The sequence below is a fragment of the Mobula birostris genome, chromosome 22, assembly GCF_030028105.1.
Source record: "Mobula birostris isolate sMobBir1 chromosome 22, sMobBir1.hap1, whole genome shotgun sequence".
NCBI lineage: Eukaryota > Metazoa > Chordata > Chondrichthyes > Myliobatiformes > Myliobatidae > Mobula > Mobula birostris.
In genome coordinates, this window is record NC_092391.1 from 62,944,227 (window position 1) to 62,964,382 (window position 20,156).

Consider the following 20,156-nt stretch of genomic DNA (forward strand, 5'->3'; position numbering starts at 1 on the left):
GTTCTCAGTATAAATATCCTGATGTTTACATTCACAATGGAACTTCCTTCAGCAAGTTCTCATTCATAGTGTGAAGATCCTAAGTAGAATTCTTTACTGAACTCCCTGAAACTCTCCACCCTCCGAATTGCAGGAGTGCTTTAACTAGAGCAGTAGCGGTTTAAGAAGGCAGCTTACCACCACCTCCTCAAGGGTAATCAGGGATGGACGATATATGCTTGTCTTATTAATGACCACTGTTTCCAAGCATGCATGCACAAAAGGATATGATGTTTGATACAAGAATTTTAATTATTATTTATAACATGGAATAGGCCCTTACAGCTCTTCGAACTGAGGCACCCAGCAATACCCTAAGTTAACCCTAACCTAATCATGGAACCATTTACAATGACCAATTAACCTACCAGCTGATACGGCTTTGGACCGTGGGAGGAAACCGGAGAGCCTGGGAGAAACCTATATGACAGGAATTGAACCCTGGGTCGCTTGTGCTGTAAAGTGTTGTGCTAGCTACTAGGCTACCTTGCATTCTTTCTAACCTGCATTTGTTAGATTCCATGGTGACAAGCCAAACTTTCTTAACCTGCTAAGAAATTCTTAAAGGAATGTACACATTATGTCAAATATGGTCTCATCAGGGGTGATTAATAAGTTCTTGGCCTAAGGTAGAAGGAGATGAGTCATTAACTTCAAACTTTCTGCATGATCACTCAAAGAGTTGACCTGCATGTGCATGTAACGAGAGCTGTATAACTCATCTCCTTCTATCTTAGGCCACAAATTTATCAATCACCCATCTGTAGACACTTTCTGGAGGTCCAAGATCTGTTTGCTCCATGACCGCTGGACTAAGTGTGTAAATGTAGGAGGGGACTATTTTGAAAAATAAATGTGCTAGGTTTTCTAAAATTGACTCCTTCTACCTTAGGCCACGAACTTATCAATCACCCCTTATATAGCGGAGCTCTACTTTTATCAAGAATCATCCTTCCTTTGTGGGAGTTGTGTATGACATTGCATCACTCTTTCTGGGGGATGCAGAATCTTACGGTGTTTTTTCATTATGGCACTGGGTAGCTTTGACCAAATAAAGCTGTTTCTGCTACAACAGAACTTCCATAGGATATGGTGTAAGTGCTTGATAGCATTTCAGCTCAACCACAATATGGAAATTAATTAAAGAGAAGGATTTTTTCTTTTTAATAAGATGGTGTTTTTTAACTACCTTTTATTTTTTGCATTTTTAATAGAAATTAAATTGAATCCATGCAGTGTGTAGATATATCACCTGTCACTTTATTTATTGTGATAGAGTGCACAACAGGTCCATCTGGACTGTAGTCCTTTCTGACCAACAAGTTCTAGCCAACATCAGCAATCAATGAGCATTAGCTAAGCTGTAGACAATGAATTTTATTGTAATAATCGGAATTTATACTCCATAGCCACTTATTAGGTACACATGCTCGTTAAAGCAAATATTTAATCAGCCAATCGTGATAGCAACTCAATGCGTAAAAGCATGCAGATGTGGTCAAGAGGTCCAGTTGTTCTTCAGACCAAGCATCAGAATGGGGAAGAAATGTTATCTAAGTGACTTTGACCGTGGATTGGTTGCTGGTGTCAGACGGGGTGGTTTGAGTATCTCAGAAACTGCTGGGATTTTCATGCATGACACTCCCTAGATTTTACAGATAATGGTGTGATAAACAAAAAACAAAAAATCCAGTGAGCAGATACAGTACACATAACTCTCTGTATGCAAACTAATCTACATTTCCAATGTAGGTTACCCACATTTCTCAGGTTGGAGGAGCAACACCTTATATTCGGTCTGGGTAGCCTCCAACATGATGGCATGAACTTCGATTTCTCCTTCTGGTTAAAAAAAAATCCCTCCCTTCCCCTCTTTCTCTATTTCTCACTCTGGCCTTTTGCCTATTTTCACTTGCTTATTATTTCCCCCTGGGTCCCTTTCTCCTATGGTCCACTCACTTCTCCTATCAGATTCCTTCCTCTCCAGTCCTTTACCACCCACCTGGCTTCACCTCTCATCTTCCAGCTAGCCTTCTTCCACTCTCCCCCACCCCACCTTTTTATTCTGGCATCTTCCTCCTTCCTTCTCAGTCCTGAAGAAGGGCCTCGGCCTGAAATGTCGACTCTTTATTAATTGCTGCCTGACCTGCTGAGTTCCTTCAGCATTTTGTGTGCATTGTCATTGCTTTTTAATATTCCTTTAATTTTACTTGAGTATTTAACCCCATACATTTTTATTCATCTGCGATGTTGCATTAACACTTTATTTGTTCCTTGTTAAATATATTTTTCTTAAGATTCTGTTGAATGCTGCTTTAAGCACAATTAACACAAGAGATTCTGCAGATGTGGAAATCCAGAGCAACAAACACAAAATGTTGGAGGAACTCAGCAGGTCAGGTCATTCCTGATGAAGGGTCTCGGCCCAAAATCATCGAATGTTAATTCCCCTCTGTAGATGCTGCCTGCCTTGTTGAATTTCTCAAGCATTTTGTATGTGTTGCATTAAACACTATTACACCACTGCTTTGTTAAAACTCTTGCCGCCTGGTGGGAGATACGGAACCACCAGTTAGATAGTTGGACTGAAAAACAACTGAATAATGCTACACATCACTTGTCAATGGCCTTTCAGTGTTATGGACTATCAAAGTCGCTTGCTGCTGCATTGTAAATATCTGTTTTGCACGGACTAGAGTAGCACCATTCTATGCGTCACTAAAATTATTTTCAGCAATCATTTTACGCAAGCATTGCAAACACCAAAGTATTTCTCAATCACTTTAAAATATATTCCCCATATTCCTTCGTAGATGTTCTAGTTTATTCCTTATTATTTGCTCCAGTGCAAATATCTGAGTATCTGAGGTGCAAAGGGACTTGAGTCCTTGCGCAGGATTCCCTAAAGGTTAATTTACAGGTTGAGTTGGCAGTGAGGACAGCAAGCATTCAATTAGAGGACTAGAATATAAAAGCAAAGGTGTAATGTTGAGGCTTTAAAAGGTAATGTTGAGGCCTCACTTCGAGCAGTTTTCAGCCCCTTTTTGAAGAAATGATGTGCTGACGCTGGAGAGGGTTCAAAGGAGGCTCAGAAAATGATTCGAGATTGAAAGAGTTATTATATGAGAAGCGTTTGATGGCTCTGTGCCTGTATTCATTGGAATTCAGAAGGATGAGGGGAGATCTCATTGAAACCTATTGAATATTGAAAGGCCTTGATAGAGTGGAGAGTCTAAGAGTAAGGACATAGTCTCCGAATAGAGGGACAAATATTTAGAACAGAGATGAGGAGGAATTTTTTTTTTAGCCAGAGAGTGGTGAATCTGTGGAACACGTTGTCACAGTTGGCTGAGGAGGACAAGACTTTATGTATATTTAAGGCAGAGGTTGATAGATTCTTGACTAGTCAGGGCATGAAGGGATATGGGGAGAAGGCAAGAGATTGGGGCTGAGAGTGAAAATGTATCAGCCATGATGAAATGATGGAGTAGACTCAATGGACCAAATGCCTGATTCTCCTATGTCTTATGGTCAAATTGTTGGTAAGCTTGAAAGGGCTCTTCTATGTTTTATTTAGGATCCCGTTCCTGTTCCTTTATCCCTTTCACTGATCTCTTCTGCTTTAATAATTTGAGTGATTATTATCTCCATGATCATTATTATTTTTATTGATTTCCTGTATTGTTGTGGCTTATAGGCAATTCTCACTGGTATTTGTTTTGTTTTTCTTTCAAATCTCTTCTTTGATAGATTTTATTTTTGACTAAAAAGATTGTAAATGTAAATTTGCCGGATGAAATAAACACAGCACAAAAAGATCGATACTTATCTTTTCACCAGTTTATTTCTTCTATCTCAGCCGGTGAGTGAACTTGGTCCCGACATCAGGGGAGAAGCGCTCTCATTTCTCCGGCGGTTCAACAAGTTCACTGCCTGACGTCAGAATTGTTACAAGTTATAAGGCCACCGATACAAAGGTACACTCAGGTTGATACAAATGAACAATCTGTTCGATAGACGTCCCAGCTACTCAGATAGAGCAAAACTTAATAACTTAGGTAAAAGACTCCACTGAAATGTAAATTTTAATCGATAAAGGAATGTCCTGTCTTAAGCTCCATCAGCAACCGCCTTTTGTTGAAACCAAAAGGTGTGAAAAGTCAGGAAACTTCTTTTGTGGAAAACTTAACAACTTTATCATTCCCTCCTTTTTATCATTTGATGATAAAATTTAAAGTAATCCAACACTTTTACAGCAAGCTATAAGAAGGGGATTAATGTATCATCCAAAACCTCTTGCTTTTTGTAATTCCTCGCCTATTTCGTTCTAGCTGAGTATGATGAGAAATGTTGGTTAATAAATATATAGAGGGTACTACATAAGCTAAGCAGCAACATCCCATCCAATTTCTCACTGTGATAGTTCCCTTGTCATCATAAGGCCCTGAGAGCCATGGATATGCCTTCTTACCACATACCCAATAAGTTCCATTAACAACGTACAAACAGGGATCAGTCCTAGTTTCTGTACAAGAGCTATCTGCCAAAAATGTTTCCTCTATTCCTCCAGTACGGCAATAATAGGTCCCATTTACCTTCCTCAGGGCATGGGCAGATTCGATAGAAGGTCTCTCAACCACTTCTGTAAGTATACGCAAATGCCATCCCTTAAAACAAAGACACCCACAATTCCGGGTTGTTTTACATCCTGACATCCACCATTGATTCAAAAATGGATCTGAGGATTTACTCAAAGAATTCATAAATCTCACAGATAACATCTCACTCCTTCCAAGGGCGTTCCTGACTCCGCATGCTGGGGTAACCTGGCACATACCCAACAAGCCGACTACTGGAAAGCGGCCAGTGCGTGAGTGGGCCAGTGAAGGAGTAGAGCTTTGAGGCTTTGACTCGAGAGGCTTCAACGAGAAGAGGCGGAGGACAAGCTTACTCACAGTTAGTCTTTACAATGCCTCCTGAGATGGTGATGTGCCTCTCATGTGAGATGTGGCAGTCTGGGGGAATGCCCCTCTCCCGCAGAGTCACATCTGCCGGAAGTGCATATGGCTGGGCGATCTGGAAGACCATGTAAGGAATCTGGAGCAGCAGCTGGGGGACCTTCGACTCATAAGGGAGAATGAGGCAGTCATAGATGAGAGCTACAGGGAGGTAGTCACACCTAGGCTGTTGGAAGCAGGTCGTTGGGTGACAGTCAGAGGGGCGAAAGCGAAGGTGAGCAGACAGATAGTGCAGAGCACCCTTGTAGCCATTCCCCTGAATAATAAGTTTACCGTCCTGAATACTGTTGGCGGGGATGACCGACCAGGTGTGAGCCATGGTGGCAGAGCCTCCGGCACTGAGTCTGACCCGGTGGTGCAGAAGGGTGGGACAGAGAAGAGGAGAGCTGTTGTCATTGGAGACTCTATAGTCATGGGAGCAGACAGGAGATTTTGTGGACGTGAGAAGGACACCCGCATGGTTTGTTGCCTCCCGGGTGCCAGGGTCCGGGATGTCTCTGACCGGGTGCCCGACATCCTGGTACGGGAAGGAAAGCAACCAGAAGACGTGACACATGTTGGTACCAATAACATAGGCAGGAAGAGGGATGAGGTCCTGAAGTGTGAGTTTCGGGAACTAGGCAGAAGGCTGAAGAACAGGATCTCAAGGGTGGCGTTCTCAGGATTGCTATGTGACAATGATGGTAAGAATTGGAGGAGATGGCAGTTGAATGCGTGGCTGAGGAGTTGGTGCAGGGAGCAGGGTTTTAGATTTTTGGATCATTGGGATCTCTTCTGGGGAAAGTGGGACCAGTACAGATTGGATGGGTTGCACCTGAACCCAAGGGGGAGCAATATCCTTGCAGGTAGGTTTGCTAGCAGATTCGGGAGGGTTTAAACTAATTTGCAAGGGGGTTGGGACCCGGAGTGATAGAGCAGTGAAAGAAGTGCATGGAGTAAAGCCAGATCTAACATATAGAGAAGCTTTGAGGAACGAGAAGCAGAATAAACGGTGTAAAGGTAGTAAGGCAGAAGGGCTGAAGTGTGTGTACCTCAATGCAAGAAGCATCAGGAACAAAGGTGATGAACTGAGAGCTTGGATACATACACGGAATTATGATGTAGTGGCCATTACAGAGACTTGGCTGGCACCAGGGCAGGAATGGATTCTCAATATTCCTGGATTTCAGTGCTTTAAAAGGGATAGAGAGGAGGGAAAAGGGGCGGAGGTGTGGCATTACTGGTCAGGGATACTATTACAGCTACAGAAAGGGTGGGTAATGTATCAGGATCCTCTTTTGAGTCAGTATGGGTGGAAGTCAGGAACAGGAAGGGAGCAGTTACTGTATTGGGGGTATTCTATAGGCCCCCTGGGAGCAGCAGAGATACAGAGGAGCAGATTGGGAGACAGATTTTGGAAAGGTGCAAAAATAACGGGGTTGTTATCATGGGTCCCCGGGCCTGATGGAATATTCCCCAGGCTGCTCCATAAGGCGAGGGAAGAGATTGCTGAGCCTCTGGCTAGGATCTTTATGTCCTCGTTGTCCATGGGAATGGTACCGGAGGTTTGGAGGGAGGCGGATGTTGTCCCCTTGTTCAAAAAAGGTAGTAGGGATAGTCCGGGTAATTATAGACCAGTGAGCCTTACGTCTGTGGTGGGAAAGCTGTTGGAAAAGATTCTTAGAGATAGGATCTATAGGCATTTAGAGAATCATGGTCTGATCAGGGACAGTCAGCATGGCTTTGTGAAGGCCAGATTGTGTCTGACAAGCCTGATAGAGTTCTTTGAGGAGGTGACCAGGCATATAGATGAGGATAGTGCAGTGGATGTGATCTGTATGGATTTTAGTAAGGCATTTGACAAGGTTCCACATGGTAGGCTTACTCAGAAAGTCAGAAGGCATGGGATCCAGGGAGGTTTGGCCAGGTCGATTCAGAATTGGCTTGCCCGCAGAAGGCAGAGGGTCGTGGTGGAGAGAGTACATTCAGATTGGAGGATTGTGAGTAGTGGTGTCCCACAAGGATCTGTTCTGGGACCTCTACTTTTCGTGATTTTTATTAACGACCTGGATGTGGGGATAGAAGGGTGGGCTGGCAAGTTTGGAGATGACACAAAGGTTGGTGGTGTTGTAGGTAGTGTAGAGGATTGTCAAAGATTGCAAAGAGACATTGATAGGATGCAGAAGTGGGCTGAGAAGTGGCAAATGGAGTTCAGCCCGGAGAAGTGTGAGGTGGTACACTTTGGAAGGACAAACTCCAAGGCAGGGTACAAAGTAATTGACAGGATACTTGGTAGAGGGATCTGGGGGTACATGTCCACAGATTCCTGAAAGTTGCCTCACAGGTGGATAGGGTAGTTAAGAAAGTTCATGGGGTGTTACCTTTCTTAAGTCAAGGGATAGAGTTTAAGAGTCGCGATGTCATGATGCAGCTCTATAAAACTCTGGTTAGGCCACGCTTGGAGTACTGTGTTCAGTTCTGGTCACCTCACTATAGGAAGAATGTGGAAGCATTAGAAAGGGTACAGAGGAGATTTACCAGGATGCTGCCTGGTTTAGAGAGTATGCATTATGATCAGAGATTAAGGGAGCTAGGGCTTTACTCTCTGGAGAGAAGGAGGATGAGAGGAGGCATGATAGAGGTGTACAAGATATTAAGAGGAATAGATAGAGTGGATAGCCAGCGCCTCTTCCCCAGGCACCACTGCTCAATACAAGAGGACATGGCTTTAAGGTAAGGGGTGGGAAGTTCAAGGGGGATATTAGAGGAAGGTTTTTTACTCAGAGCGTGGTTGGTGTGTGGAATGCACTGCCTGAGTCAGCGGTGGAGGCAGATACACTAGTGAAGTTTAAGAGACTATTAGACAGGCATATGGAGGAATTTAAGAGGGGGGGTTATATGGGAGGCGGGGTTTGAGGGTCGGCACAACATTGTGGGCTGAAGGGCTGTACTGTGCTGTACTATTCTATTCTATTCTATTACCTTATTAGTTCTGAATATGTATGGCATAGAGAAAGGAAAGTATTCGTTTGGAGACTTGGGGTACAGAGTACAGTCGTCATGGTATTATTCCCCCTTCCTTAACGACGGGTTCACAGTTGGTTCGATGAATCCACCTTGGCTGCCCTTCCGCTTTCATGGCCGAGGGTGTGGTCAGCAGCACCTGATAGGGTCCTTTCCACCGAGTGTCCAATTTCTTTCTGTCCCAATTCTTTATCAAGACAAAGTCTCCAGTATTAACAGTGGGATAGTTCCCGTTAGCTTGATCCTCGTCCTCTTGGTGGGCCTGGACAACCTGCGAATGCAAACTTTGGAAAATTTTGGTGAGCTTACACAAATATTTTCCCATTTCCTCCCCTAGAATATGCATATCTATTTTATCAGGGAGGGGACGAGTTAATTCTGGTGTCCATGGGGTACGCATAGGCTTTCCATATATCATTTCTGCTGGGGATAATCCAGTTTTAGTCGAGGGTGTAACTCTCATATGGAACAATGCCAGAGGTAAAACCTTAAGCCAGGTAAAAAGACATTTGGAACGCAAACCTGACCTGCAGGGGTCAGCCACAATTGGGTGTTTTTTATCTTAGTGACATCCCATCTGAGACCATAATTGGCATTCCTCAGCAGGGGCGTCCCCCTGAAATGCGCGTTTTTCCCTATGTCTGGCATACCCCATTGCTGTGGCGTTTGAACTGTGGCCTGTTTGTTCCCCATAATCATGATAAGTGGCTGGTGGGGAGCTGCTTGTTTTCCCGCCTCGTCCACCCTGGTGTTTCTCCAGGATACCTCATCGGAAGCTCGTGTATGTGCGGCACATTTAATAGTAGCTACTTGGGATGGGAGCTGAAGAAGCCGTAATAAGTGACAAACATATAGGGCATTACTAATGGGCTGTCTAGTGGAGGTTAGAAACCCACGATACTCCCACTGGGCACCGTAATCGTGGGTGACATCAAAAGTGTAGCGGGAATCGGAGTAAATATTGGCTGATTTGTCTCTAGCTAAAATACAGGCGCGGGTGAGGGCATAGAGCTCTGCCTTTGGTGCTGATATAGGGGTCTTAGAAGGTCTTTGTTCAATAACTGTGGAGTCAGTGGCGATGGCATATCCTGAGCATCTTTAGCCAGTAGGGCTGACAAAAGAACTGCCATCGACGTAGAGTTGGAGGTCGGCACTAGACAATGGTTGATCAGTCAAATCTTCTAGTGTGGTGGTGAAAACACAATTTTGTAATAGACAATCGTGCCTGAACCTTCAAGAGTTGTAGTGGGTCATTTAGGAAAGTTGCAGGGTTCAGAGTTGTGCAGTGAGAACCAGTCAGTAGGGGATTGTTGTCCACCCTGTTGGATGTGGTCTTGCATTGATTCTAAACACCCCAGGAATTCTACAGATGCCTGGAATCTAAAGCAACACACACAAAGTGCCTGAGGAACTCAGAAGGTCCAGCAGGATTTATAGAAGTGAAAGTACAGTCAATTTTTGGGTCAAGACCCAACTGTTTAGTCATTTCCATAGGTGTTGCCTGACCTGTTGAGTTCCTCCAGCACCTTGTGGGTGTTGCTTTCATTGATTCTTTTGTGTTTTATGTATCTACTGTGATTGCCCGAGAGAAAAGAAATTCAAGGATTGTATATGATGACACATATGTAGCTTGATAATAAAGTTACTTTGAACTTCAAACTTTTGTTTTTCTTTTTGAACTTGGCACAATTTGTCATCTTTTGGACATTGGTGCAACCAGTCAGGATACTCTCCACTGTGCATCTATAGAAATATGCCAGTTTTTGGAGACGTGAATAATCTACATAAGCTTCTAAGAAAGCAGATCCTCTCCACTCCCGATCCCCTAATGAGGACTGGTTCATGGACCTATGTGTTCTTCCTCCTGTAGTTGATAATCAGCTCTTTAGTTTTGCAGCCATGATTTAACTAAGATATGTCCAGAAAACTCGACTATTTATGAAGGCATATTTAATTTTGGGCTCCATTGTCTCAGTGTCATTCTAATCTCCAAGCGTTAGGGTGACAGAATCAGGTTCAATATCACTGGCATATGTTGTGAAATTTGTTAACTTTGTGGCAGCAGTAAATGCAATATGTAATAAGTGTAAATTATAGTAAGTATGTAGTAAAGTTATTGAGTGTGTGCCTCAGCCTCCTGTACCTCCTTCCTAATGGTAGCGGTGAGAAGAGGAAATGTCCTGCGTGGTGGGGTCCTTAACAATGAAGCCACCTTTTTGAGGCAATGCTCCTTGAAATTCAATATCTGGCTTAATGCAGCCACGCAGTTCCTCAAAAGCAGCTCGAAATACCGGGTGCTCAGACAATGTTCCCAGAAAGCTCTCGCTAGCCTCTCCTTGCAGGCCCCCATGAGCCTCTTCTCAAGAGGGGTGTTGGTCCCCACCAGAATTGAAACGCTGCCCTTCTCAACAGGGTCAGGACCTCAGACACTCCCACATCGGCCTCCAAGAGCTCCAACTTCACTGACAAATAACTGTCGTATGGATAATCACCGGCAATGAGACCCCAGGTCTCCAGTGCCCTGAGTGGGGTCAATGGTAAATGCTTCAGATACCGTTTGTAAAATGAATGGTACAACTACATGACCTGCGACCCGGTGTCGAGTATGGCTTTAGCATAAATACTCTCTATTCGTAGCGACACACTGGAGCATAGACCCACTAAGCCTTCAGGAATTGGGCCTTTCGCTTTCAGGGATTCTTTGGTACATTGCTGAGAACCTGTTCCCCCAGAGACACCAGGCCATTCCCTCACTGGGTCTCCTCTAAGTTTTCCCAACAACTCTCTCTGCTTAGGTACTCGGAGGTTCACTCTGCTTCTGGCATGACACCTGCTGCCAGCAGCCCTCCGCATTGATTGTCCCCTTGGGGAATCTCCCCCCCATCAGCTCCATCACATGGGGGGGGGGGGTGCGGTCACACTCGCTGATAACAGCCGACATATCTCCATTCTCAACTTTGCCACAATCTCCTCTACCACTCCCCGGGGTAGACTATCTGCGGTCACTTCACCGCAGGGGACTACTACCGAGGACTGTACCCTGCTGACTGAGTCCACCGTGTTCTCCTCCCCATACCTCTCTGATCAGCTCAACAAAAGATGGGGGGGGGGGGGGCGCATCTTACGAGACTGTCAGAGACCCCAAGTAATCAGGTCATGGGGCTGGGCGCCCCTGGCTATCTGGTCCATTCTTAACTGATCCACCTCAGCCGCCTGAATGACCCCTCTGCACTGCAAGCAATTTAGCTGCCTCTCTAGCCGAAAAATAAAAGCAGAAAGCTTCTCCCCTTTCTCCTGATGCATGTTCTGAAACCCCAGCATGAGCTCCATCGGGCTTCCAATTGGACCAAAAGCATTATCCAGTGCTTGCAGATAATTGGCAGCTGTCGCTACGGGAGACTGCACTTTGACGGTTCTCACAACATCAGCAGCCCGCCCATTCAAACTTTCAACCAATCTCTGTCGCTTTTCATCATCTGACAACTGAGAGGTCCGCTCCACCCAAGTTTCATACTCCTCCTCCCCTGTAGGGGTGGGTATTATTCAAGAGAATAGGCGGAGCCTGCCATAGCTAGGACTTCGAATCTGATTTTTCCATTTATTTGCCAGAAAAGTAAGGGTGGATACTAACTTAGAATTCTCACTCTCCACCGGGGGACGTGGACTAATCACAACCACTCCTTCCCCTCACTCCTCAGAAATGAGAGAACTCTGTCTTTGAAATCTCCGCTCCCAGCTACTGCTACCTCAGTGCTGGTCTGCATTAAAACGAGAGCTGCGCCAGCCATTTTATCAAACCTCCGCCCACAATCGCAACTTCAACTGTACTTAACAGGCGAATTAATAATTCATCCGGAGTATGAATATCTACCCCACTGGTTCATTGCTCAGGGTAATCACACAGCATCCAATGGAATCAATCCCAAACGTAGCCCCCACAATTGTAACTCTCTCTTAGGCTAGCGGCTTAATATAGACCCCCTGGCCCAGCCAAACTTAAGAAATCTCCTTTGGGTGGATGCTGCGCAATGTGTCTCCTGTTACAAATCAGTACCCCGAAATAACAAACAGTACACAATATGCGATTAAATGATTGAGCTTTATAATTTGACTACATGGTTAGTAAAGAAAACAAAAATAAAAGAAAAAGGGCCCATTCTCATGAAACAATCTATTGTGCAAAGTTGGAGCTCACTGATAAGCCGGTCAGCCACTATCGACCTCCTCTGATCATCGCTGACCTTTGGACCCTCGCTCCAAGTCCACTCCGGCGGTGTACCAACTCTCTCCATTCGCGTCTTCTCTCCTCATCTCTCCCCGTCCAAAGACTGCGAAAATCTCTCTTCCAGACTCACAAGAAAGAACAATATTTCTCTCATTGGATAGCCCCGCATTCCAAAACCCCGTTATCTCCAGTCATAACCCAAACATTGCTGCTACAGAGAAACCATTATCTCAGCAGTGAAACATTACAAAGAGAGCACTTCGTTAGCAATGAAACCTTGCAGCATGTTAAATAGGTGTGACCACCAAAACTGCATCAATTCTCTTAGGTACACTATTGTGCAGTTTTATATATAAAAAAAACAGCTGGCAGGTGGTTCCAAGCATCTCGGAAATCTTGCCACAGTTCTTCTGCAGACTTTGGCTGTCTTGCTTGCTTCTTACTCTCCTGATAATCGCAGACAACCTCAATGATGTTGCAATCAGGGCTCTGCGGAGGTCATACCATCTGAAACCAAATAAAAAATTTACGGTGCCGAAGATATTTGCACAGTACTGTATATGTACTTCGATAATAAATTTAGAGCATAAGGTATAGGACGATTAGGCTATTTGGCTTATCGAGTCTGCTCAGCCATTTCATCGTGGCTGATCCATTTCCCTCTCAGTCCCAATCTCTTGCCTTCTCCCCGTATCCCTTCACAGCTAGATGGGCTAAGTGGCCTAATTCTGCTCCTATATCTTATGGTCTTATGCACTAGTTAAGAATCTAGAAACGTAGAAACCCTACAGCACAACACAGGCCCTTTGGCCCACAATGCTGTGCTGAACATGTATTTACTTAGAAATTACCTAAGATTACCCATAGCCCTGTATTTTTCTAAGTTCCATGTACCTGTCTAGGAGTTTCTTAAAAGACCCTATCATTTCCGCCTCCATCACCGTCACTGACAGCCCATTCCACGCACTCACCACTCTCTGCGTAAAAAAAAAAACTTACCCCTGAAATCTCCTCTATACCTACTTCCAAGCTCCTTAAAACTGTGTTCTCTTGTGGCAGCCAGTTCAGTCCTGGGAAAAAGCCTCTGCCTATCCACACGATCATTGCCTCTCATCATCTTATGCACCTCTATCAGGTCACCTCTCATCCTCCGTCGCTCCAAGGAGAAAAGGCCGAGTTCACTCAACATATTCTCATAAGGCATGCTCCCCAATCCAGGCAACATCCTTGTAAATCTCCTCTGCACCCTTTCAATATCCTTCCTGTAGTGAGGCGACCAGAACTGAGCACAGTACTCCAAATGGGGTCTGACCAGGGTCCTGTATAGCTGCAACATTACCTCTCAGCTCTTAAACTCAATCCCACGGTTGATGAAGGCCAGTGTACCATATGCCTTCTTAACCACAGAGTCCACCTGTGCAGCACCTATGAGTGTCCTGTGGACTCAGACCCCAAGATCCCTCTGTTCCTCCACAATACCAAGAGTCTTACCATTCATACTATATTCTGCCATCATATTTGACCTACCAGAATGAACCACCTCATACTTATCTGGGTTGAACTCGATCTACCACTTCTCAGCACAGTTTTGCATCCTGTTGATGTCCCGCTGTAACCTCTGACAGCCCTCCACACTATCCACAACACCCCCAACCTTTGTGTCATCAGCAAATTTACTAACCCATCCCTCCACTGCCTCATCTACGTCCATTTATAAAAATCACCAAGAGAAGAGGTCCCAGAACAGACCCCTGAGGCACACCACTGGTCACCGACCTCCATGCAGAATATAACCCGTCTACAAGCACTCTTTGGCTTCTGTGGGCAAGCCAGTTCTGGATCCACAAAGCAATGTCCCCTTGGTCCCATGCCTCCTTACTTTCTCAATAAGCCTGGCATGGGGTACCTTATCAAATGCCTTGCTGAAATCCATATACACTACATCTACTGCTCTACCTTCATCAATGTGTTTAGTCACATCCTCAAAAAATTCAATCAGGCTCTTAAGGCATGACCTGCCTTTGACAAAGCCATGCTGACTATTCCTAATCATATTATGCCTCTCCAAATGTTCATAATTCCTCCCTCTCAGGATCTTTTCCATCAACTTACCAACCACTGAAGTAAGATTCACTGGTCTATAATTTCCTGGGTTATTTCTACTCCCTTTCTTGAATAAGGGAACAACATTTGCAATCCTCCAATCCTCTGGAACCTCTCCCGTCTGCATTGATGTTGCAAAAATCATTGCTAGAGGCTCAGCAATCTCCTCCTACGCCTCCCACCTGGGGTACATCTCATCTGGTCCTGTAGACTTATCCAATTTGATGCTTTCCAAAAGCTCCAGCACATCCTCTTTTTTAATGTCGATGCTCAATCTTTTCAATCCGCTCTAAGTCATCGCTACAATTGCCAAGATCCTTTTCCATAGTGAATATTGAAGTAAAGTATTCATTAAGTATCTATGCTATCTGCTCCGGTTCCATACATGCTTATCCACTGTCATACTTGATTGGTCCTATTCTCTCAGGTCTTATCCTCTTGCTCTTCACCTACTTGTAGAATGCCTTGGGGTTTTCTTTAATCCTGCTCGCCAAGGCCTTCTCATGGCCCCTTCTGGCTCTCCTAATTTTATTCTTAAGCTCCTTCCTGCTACTCTTATAATCTTCTAGATCTCTATCATTACCTAGATTTTTGAACCTTTTGTGAGCTCTTCTTCTTGACTAGATTTTCAACAGCCTTTGTACACCACGGTTCCTGTACCCTAACATCCTTTCCCTGTCTCATTGGAAAGTACCTATGCAGAACACCTCACAAATATCCTTTGAACATTTGCCACATTTCTGCTGTACATTTCCCTGAGAACATCTGTTCCCAATTTATGCTTCCAAGTTCCTGCCTGATAGCTCCATATTTCCCCTTACTCCAATTAAACACCTTTCTAACTTGTCTGTTCCTATTCCTCTTCAGTGCTATGGTAAAGGAGATTGTTGTTGTTGTTTGTCCTTTGCAATCGAAGATGACCATGGTTTCAAAGTCAAATGGGAGATTGGTGGCTGTGGGTCCGGAGGTGACTGATGATGCCATTCCGGGCCCTGAAGGCTCGCCCACATGTGGGACACAAGTGAGTGGGTGCTGTCGTGGCAGTGGATGCTGCTCGGGCCTTGCGCACAGCACGCTTTCGTTGTGCCTCGATGATGCGCCTGACTTCAGCTGCACGGGCTCCTGTGGTGATCTTGCTGCGCCAAGCTGGACGGTCGAGGGCAAGTGTCTCCTACGTGTTGATGTCGACACCCAGGCCTTTGAGGGACGCTTTGAGGCAGTCTTTGTAATGTTTCTTCTGCCCCCCGACTGAGCGCTTGCCCTGACACAGTTCTCCGTACAGCAGCTGCTTAGGCAATCGGCTGTCTGGCATTCTGACCACATGTCCAGCCCACCTGGCTTGGGCTTTCAGCAGGAGGGTGTAGACGCTGCAGAGCCCACCTCGTTCCAGGATTTCCGTGTCGGGGACTTTGTTCTGCCACCTGATGTGGAGGAGTCTGCGGAGACAGCTCAGGTGAAAGTGGTTGAGCTGTTTAGCGTGTCTGCTGTAGACAGTCCAGGTCTCGCTGGCGTAGAGGAGGGTGGTAAGGACCACTGCACAGTAGACCTTCAGCTTGGTGGTAAGGCCGAGTCCTCTCCGCTCCCAGACGTTCTCACGGAGTCTCCCAAAGGCGGCGCTGGCTTTGGCAATCCTGTTGTTGACCTCAGCGTCTATGTTCACTGCGCGAGAGAGTATGCTGCCCAGGTAGGTGAAGTTGTCGACTGCCTGGAGGTAAAGGAGATAGAATTGCGATCACTATCTCCAAAATGCTCTCCCACCAAGAGATCTGACACCTGACCAGGTTCATTTCCCAATACCAGATCAAGTACAGTCTCTCCTCTTCTGGGCTTATCTACGCATTGTGTCAGGAATCCTTCCTGAACACACCAACAAACTCCACTCCATCTAAACCGCTTGCTCTCGGGAGATGCCAATCAATATTTGGAAAATTAAAATCTCCCACCACCCTATTATTATTACACCTTTCCAGAATCTGTCTCCCTTTCTGCTCCCCTATGTCCCTGTTACTATCGGGTGGTCTATAAAAAACACCCAGTAGAGTAATTGATCCTCTTCCTTTTTCTAACTTCAACCCATAGAGACTCAGTAGACAATTCCTTCATGAGTTCCTCCTTTTCTGCAGCCTTGACACTATCTCTGATCAGCAGTGCCACAGCCCCACCCCTTTTGCCTTCCTCCCTGTCCTTCCTGAAACATCTATGGCCTGGCACTCTTAAGTAACCATTCCTGCTAGGACATCATAGTTCCAAGTATTGATCCACGCTCGTAATTCATCGGCCTTGTTCATGATGCTTCTTGCATTAAAATAGACACATCACATGCGGCCACTTTGGTAGTGATGTCTGTTATCTGTCAAGTAGGGGACCATGCACAATTCTGATTTGATGAAGACAGACGTGAGAGCACGGAGGAACATCTGGAAAACTTCTGAAATGCCCGCTTCGCTGCCGCTGCTACTCTCTGGTAACCGGAATCTCCGGAGCAGAAGGCCCTGGAATTCTCAGCTTTGCTTGTTTCAGCGGCCGGGGCGAGGCTGAAGGTGCTCGGCAGAGGTTGGCGCTCGGGAGGCTGTATTGGAGGGGCTGGTCGGAGGCTCGAAGTTTTCGGACAGATGGACTCAGTGTTGGCTGTGGTCGGCTGCTTCCAAGGCATCAGCAAGTTGACGGTGCCTGGAGGTTTATGGCAGGGAGTTTCTCCCTTTTGCTGCCTGCTATCGGAGACTCAGGAGTTGATCGACTCGGGGACTTTTGAGACTTTATTTACCGTGCCCATGGTTTGTTCTTCATCAAATTATGGTATTTCTTTGAACTGCTGTAACTATATGTTATAATTATGTAGTTCTGTCAGTGTTAGTCTTTGGTTTGTCCTGTTTTCTGTGATATCACTCCGGAGAAACATTGTATCATTTCTTAATGCATGTATGCATTTCTAAATGACAATAAAAAGAGGACTGAGTGTTCTCATAATCTAATCTAATCTCAAACCATCAGTCTGAGCGCATCCCTTCTCTTTCACCTGCCTATCCTCCCTCTCACACTGTCTACAAGCTTTCTCCATTTGTGAGCCAACAGCCTCCTCCTCCGTCTCTTCAGTTTGGTTCCCACCACCCCAGCCTTAGCAAACCTCTTTGCCGGGATATTGATCCCCCTCCGATTCAAGTGCAACCGTCCTTTTTATACAGGTCACACCTGCCCCAAAAATGGTCCCAATGATCCAGAAATCTGAATCCCTGCCCCCTACTCCAATCCCTCAGCCACACATTTATCCTCCACCTCACTCTATTCCTATACTCACTGTCGTGTGGCACAGGCAGTAATCCCGAGACCACTACCTTTGCGGTGCTGCTTCTCAACTTCCTTCCTAACTCCCTGTAGTCTGTTTTCAGGACCTCCTCCCTTTTCCTACGTATGTCATTGGTACCAATATGTACCACGACCTCTGGCTGTTCACCTTCTCCCTTCAGGATATCGTGGACGTGATCAGAAACATCCCGGACCCTGGCACCTGGGAGGCAAACTACCATCTGCGTTCCTGTCTGACCCCCTAACTATTGAGTCCCCTATTACTGCTGCCTTCTTCCATTCCCTACCCTTCTGAGCCACAGGGCCAGACTCTATGCCAGAGGCGCGGCCACTGTTGCTTCCTCCAGGTACGCCGTCCCCCGCAACAGTACTCAAACAGGAGCACTTATTGTACACAGCCACAGGGGTACTCTGCCTCTTGCCCTTCCCTGTCCTAACTGTTACCCACTTATCTGACTTCCAAGGCCCCAGTGTGACCACTTGCTTGTAGCTCCTCTCTATCACCTCTTCACTTTCCCTGACCAGATGAAGGTCATCGAGCTGCAGCTCCAGTTCCCTAACCCAGTCCCTAAGGAGCTGCAATCTGTCAATTTCTGCCTTAAATATACCCAATGACTTGCCCTCCACAGCTGCCTGTGGCAACATATTTCACAGATTCAGTACTCTCCTCATCTCTAAATGGACATTCCTCTGAGGCTGTATAGTTTGGTCTTAGACTCCCTCCTCACCCATCCACTCTATCAAGAATCTACAGATTTTTAATTTCATCATGGTAAGTACATCTTTGGACAGGAGTAGGATTCATGTGAATTTTTATATGTTGAGTGTGGGCATCACTTGTAAATGGAAAGTTGTTGAGGAGAAAGTTTAAACATTGCTGTTTGTTTCTACCTTGCAGGAAAGCTTCCAATTGCTGAAAACTTCAGCTTCTGCTTAGTGACTCTACTTTTTGATGTAGCCCAGAAAGATTCTACGTTAGCAGGACAGGTGAGACAGTATTCTGATTACATAAGACCGTAAGATATAGGGGCAGTATTAGGCTATTGAGTCTGCTCTGCCATTTCATCATGGCTGATTTATTATCCCTCTCAACCCCATTCTCCTGACTTCCCTCTGTAACCTTTGATGCCTATCTAATCAAGAACCTATCAATGTCTGCTTTAAATATACTCATGGACTTGGCCTCTCCAGCCATCTGTGGCATTGAATTCTACAGACTCACCACCCACTGGATAAAGAAATTCCTTCTCATCTCTGTTCTAAAGGGTCATCCTTGTTTTCTGAGGCTGTGTCCTCTGGTCCCAGACTCCTCCACTTAGGAGACATCCTCTCCACTTCCGCTCTGTCTAGGCCTTTCAATAGGTTTCAATGAGATTCCCCCCTCATTCTTCTAAACGTCAGTATGTACGAGCCCAGAGCCATCAAACACTCCTCAGATGTTAAGTCTTTCATTTCCATGAACCTCTTGAATCTTCTGCAATGCTAGTACGTCTTGTCTTAGATAAGGGGCCCTAATCTGCTACAATACTCCAGTTGTGGTTTGACTGCCTTATAAAGCTTCAGTTCTGCATACACTGGAAAATTTATTTTGCTAGAAATGCCTGTAACTATTTAAATACTAATTATTTGAATTAGGTAATAGAACATAGAATAGTACATCATTGTGCGGGCCCTTTGGCCCACAATTTGTTCTGAATTTTTAACCAAGTCTACGATTAGTCTTGTGTTATAACAGTATTGTTATATATTATTGAAAAATTGCTGTAATTCTAAATCTGTAGCAATTAGGTATTAACAGTTTAATTGATATAAGTTACTTTTCAATTATTAGAAGAATGTGTACCCTTTGGTTATCTATATTCCCAATTTTTTTATGAGTGCTTGCTCCGAGAAATATGTGTTTTGTGTTTTTGAACAATAAACCATGAATTTGCTGTATATGCCCACAAGAAAACGCATCACAGGGTAGCATATGGTTACACACACAGTACTAAAATCTTAGACATTCTAGATTTTTAAAATATAAATTTTGTTTTTGGTGTTTATTTTTTGTCCTACAAAATTTTAAATTTCCAAATATTAATTTTCCAAAAAATTAAACGTTGCAGAGAATTTTTTTGTATTCTGTTTTTAAAAAAAATCAGTGAAACCAACACACACAAAATGCTGAAGGAACTCAGCAGGCCAGGCAGCGTCTATGGAAAAGAGTAAACAATCGACATTTTGGGCCAAGACTGGTCTCAAGCCGAAACATCGACTGTTTACTCTTTTCCGTAGATGCTGCCTGACCTGCTGCGTTCCTTCAGCATTTTGTTTGAGTTGCTTTAGATTTGCAGCATCTGCAGATTTTTTTGTGATTTTGATATTAAGTAATATACCACTTTTCAAATAAAATCTTGATGACTTTGTAGGTATGTAGCTCAGTACATGATTGAACAAAGATAACAACAGGTGCTAATGATCAA

At 44.9% G+C, this 20,156-nt stretch overlaps 1 protein-coding gene across 4 annotated transcripts in view; it reads left to right on the forward strand.

Annotated features, from left to right (window-relative positions):
• pi4kab (phosphatidylinositol 4-kinase, catalytic, alpha b) overlaps positions 1–20,156 on the forward strand; it is a 347,746-nt gene that overhangs the window by 33,024 nt on the left and 294,566 nt on the right. For all 4 annotated transcript variants that reach the window (XM_072240890.1, XM_072240891.1, XM_072240889.1 and 1 more), the window contains exon 4: positions 18,590–18,678. In XM_072240890.1, coding sequence (XP_072096991.1) covers positions 18,590–18,678 — 89 coding nt within the window. The remainder of the gene's footprint in view (positions 1–18,589; positions 18,679–20,156) is intronic.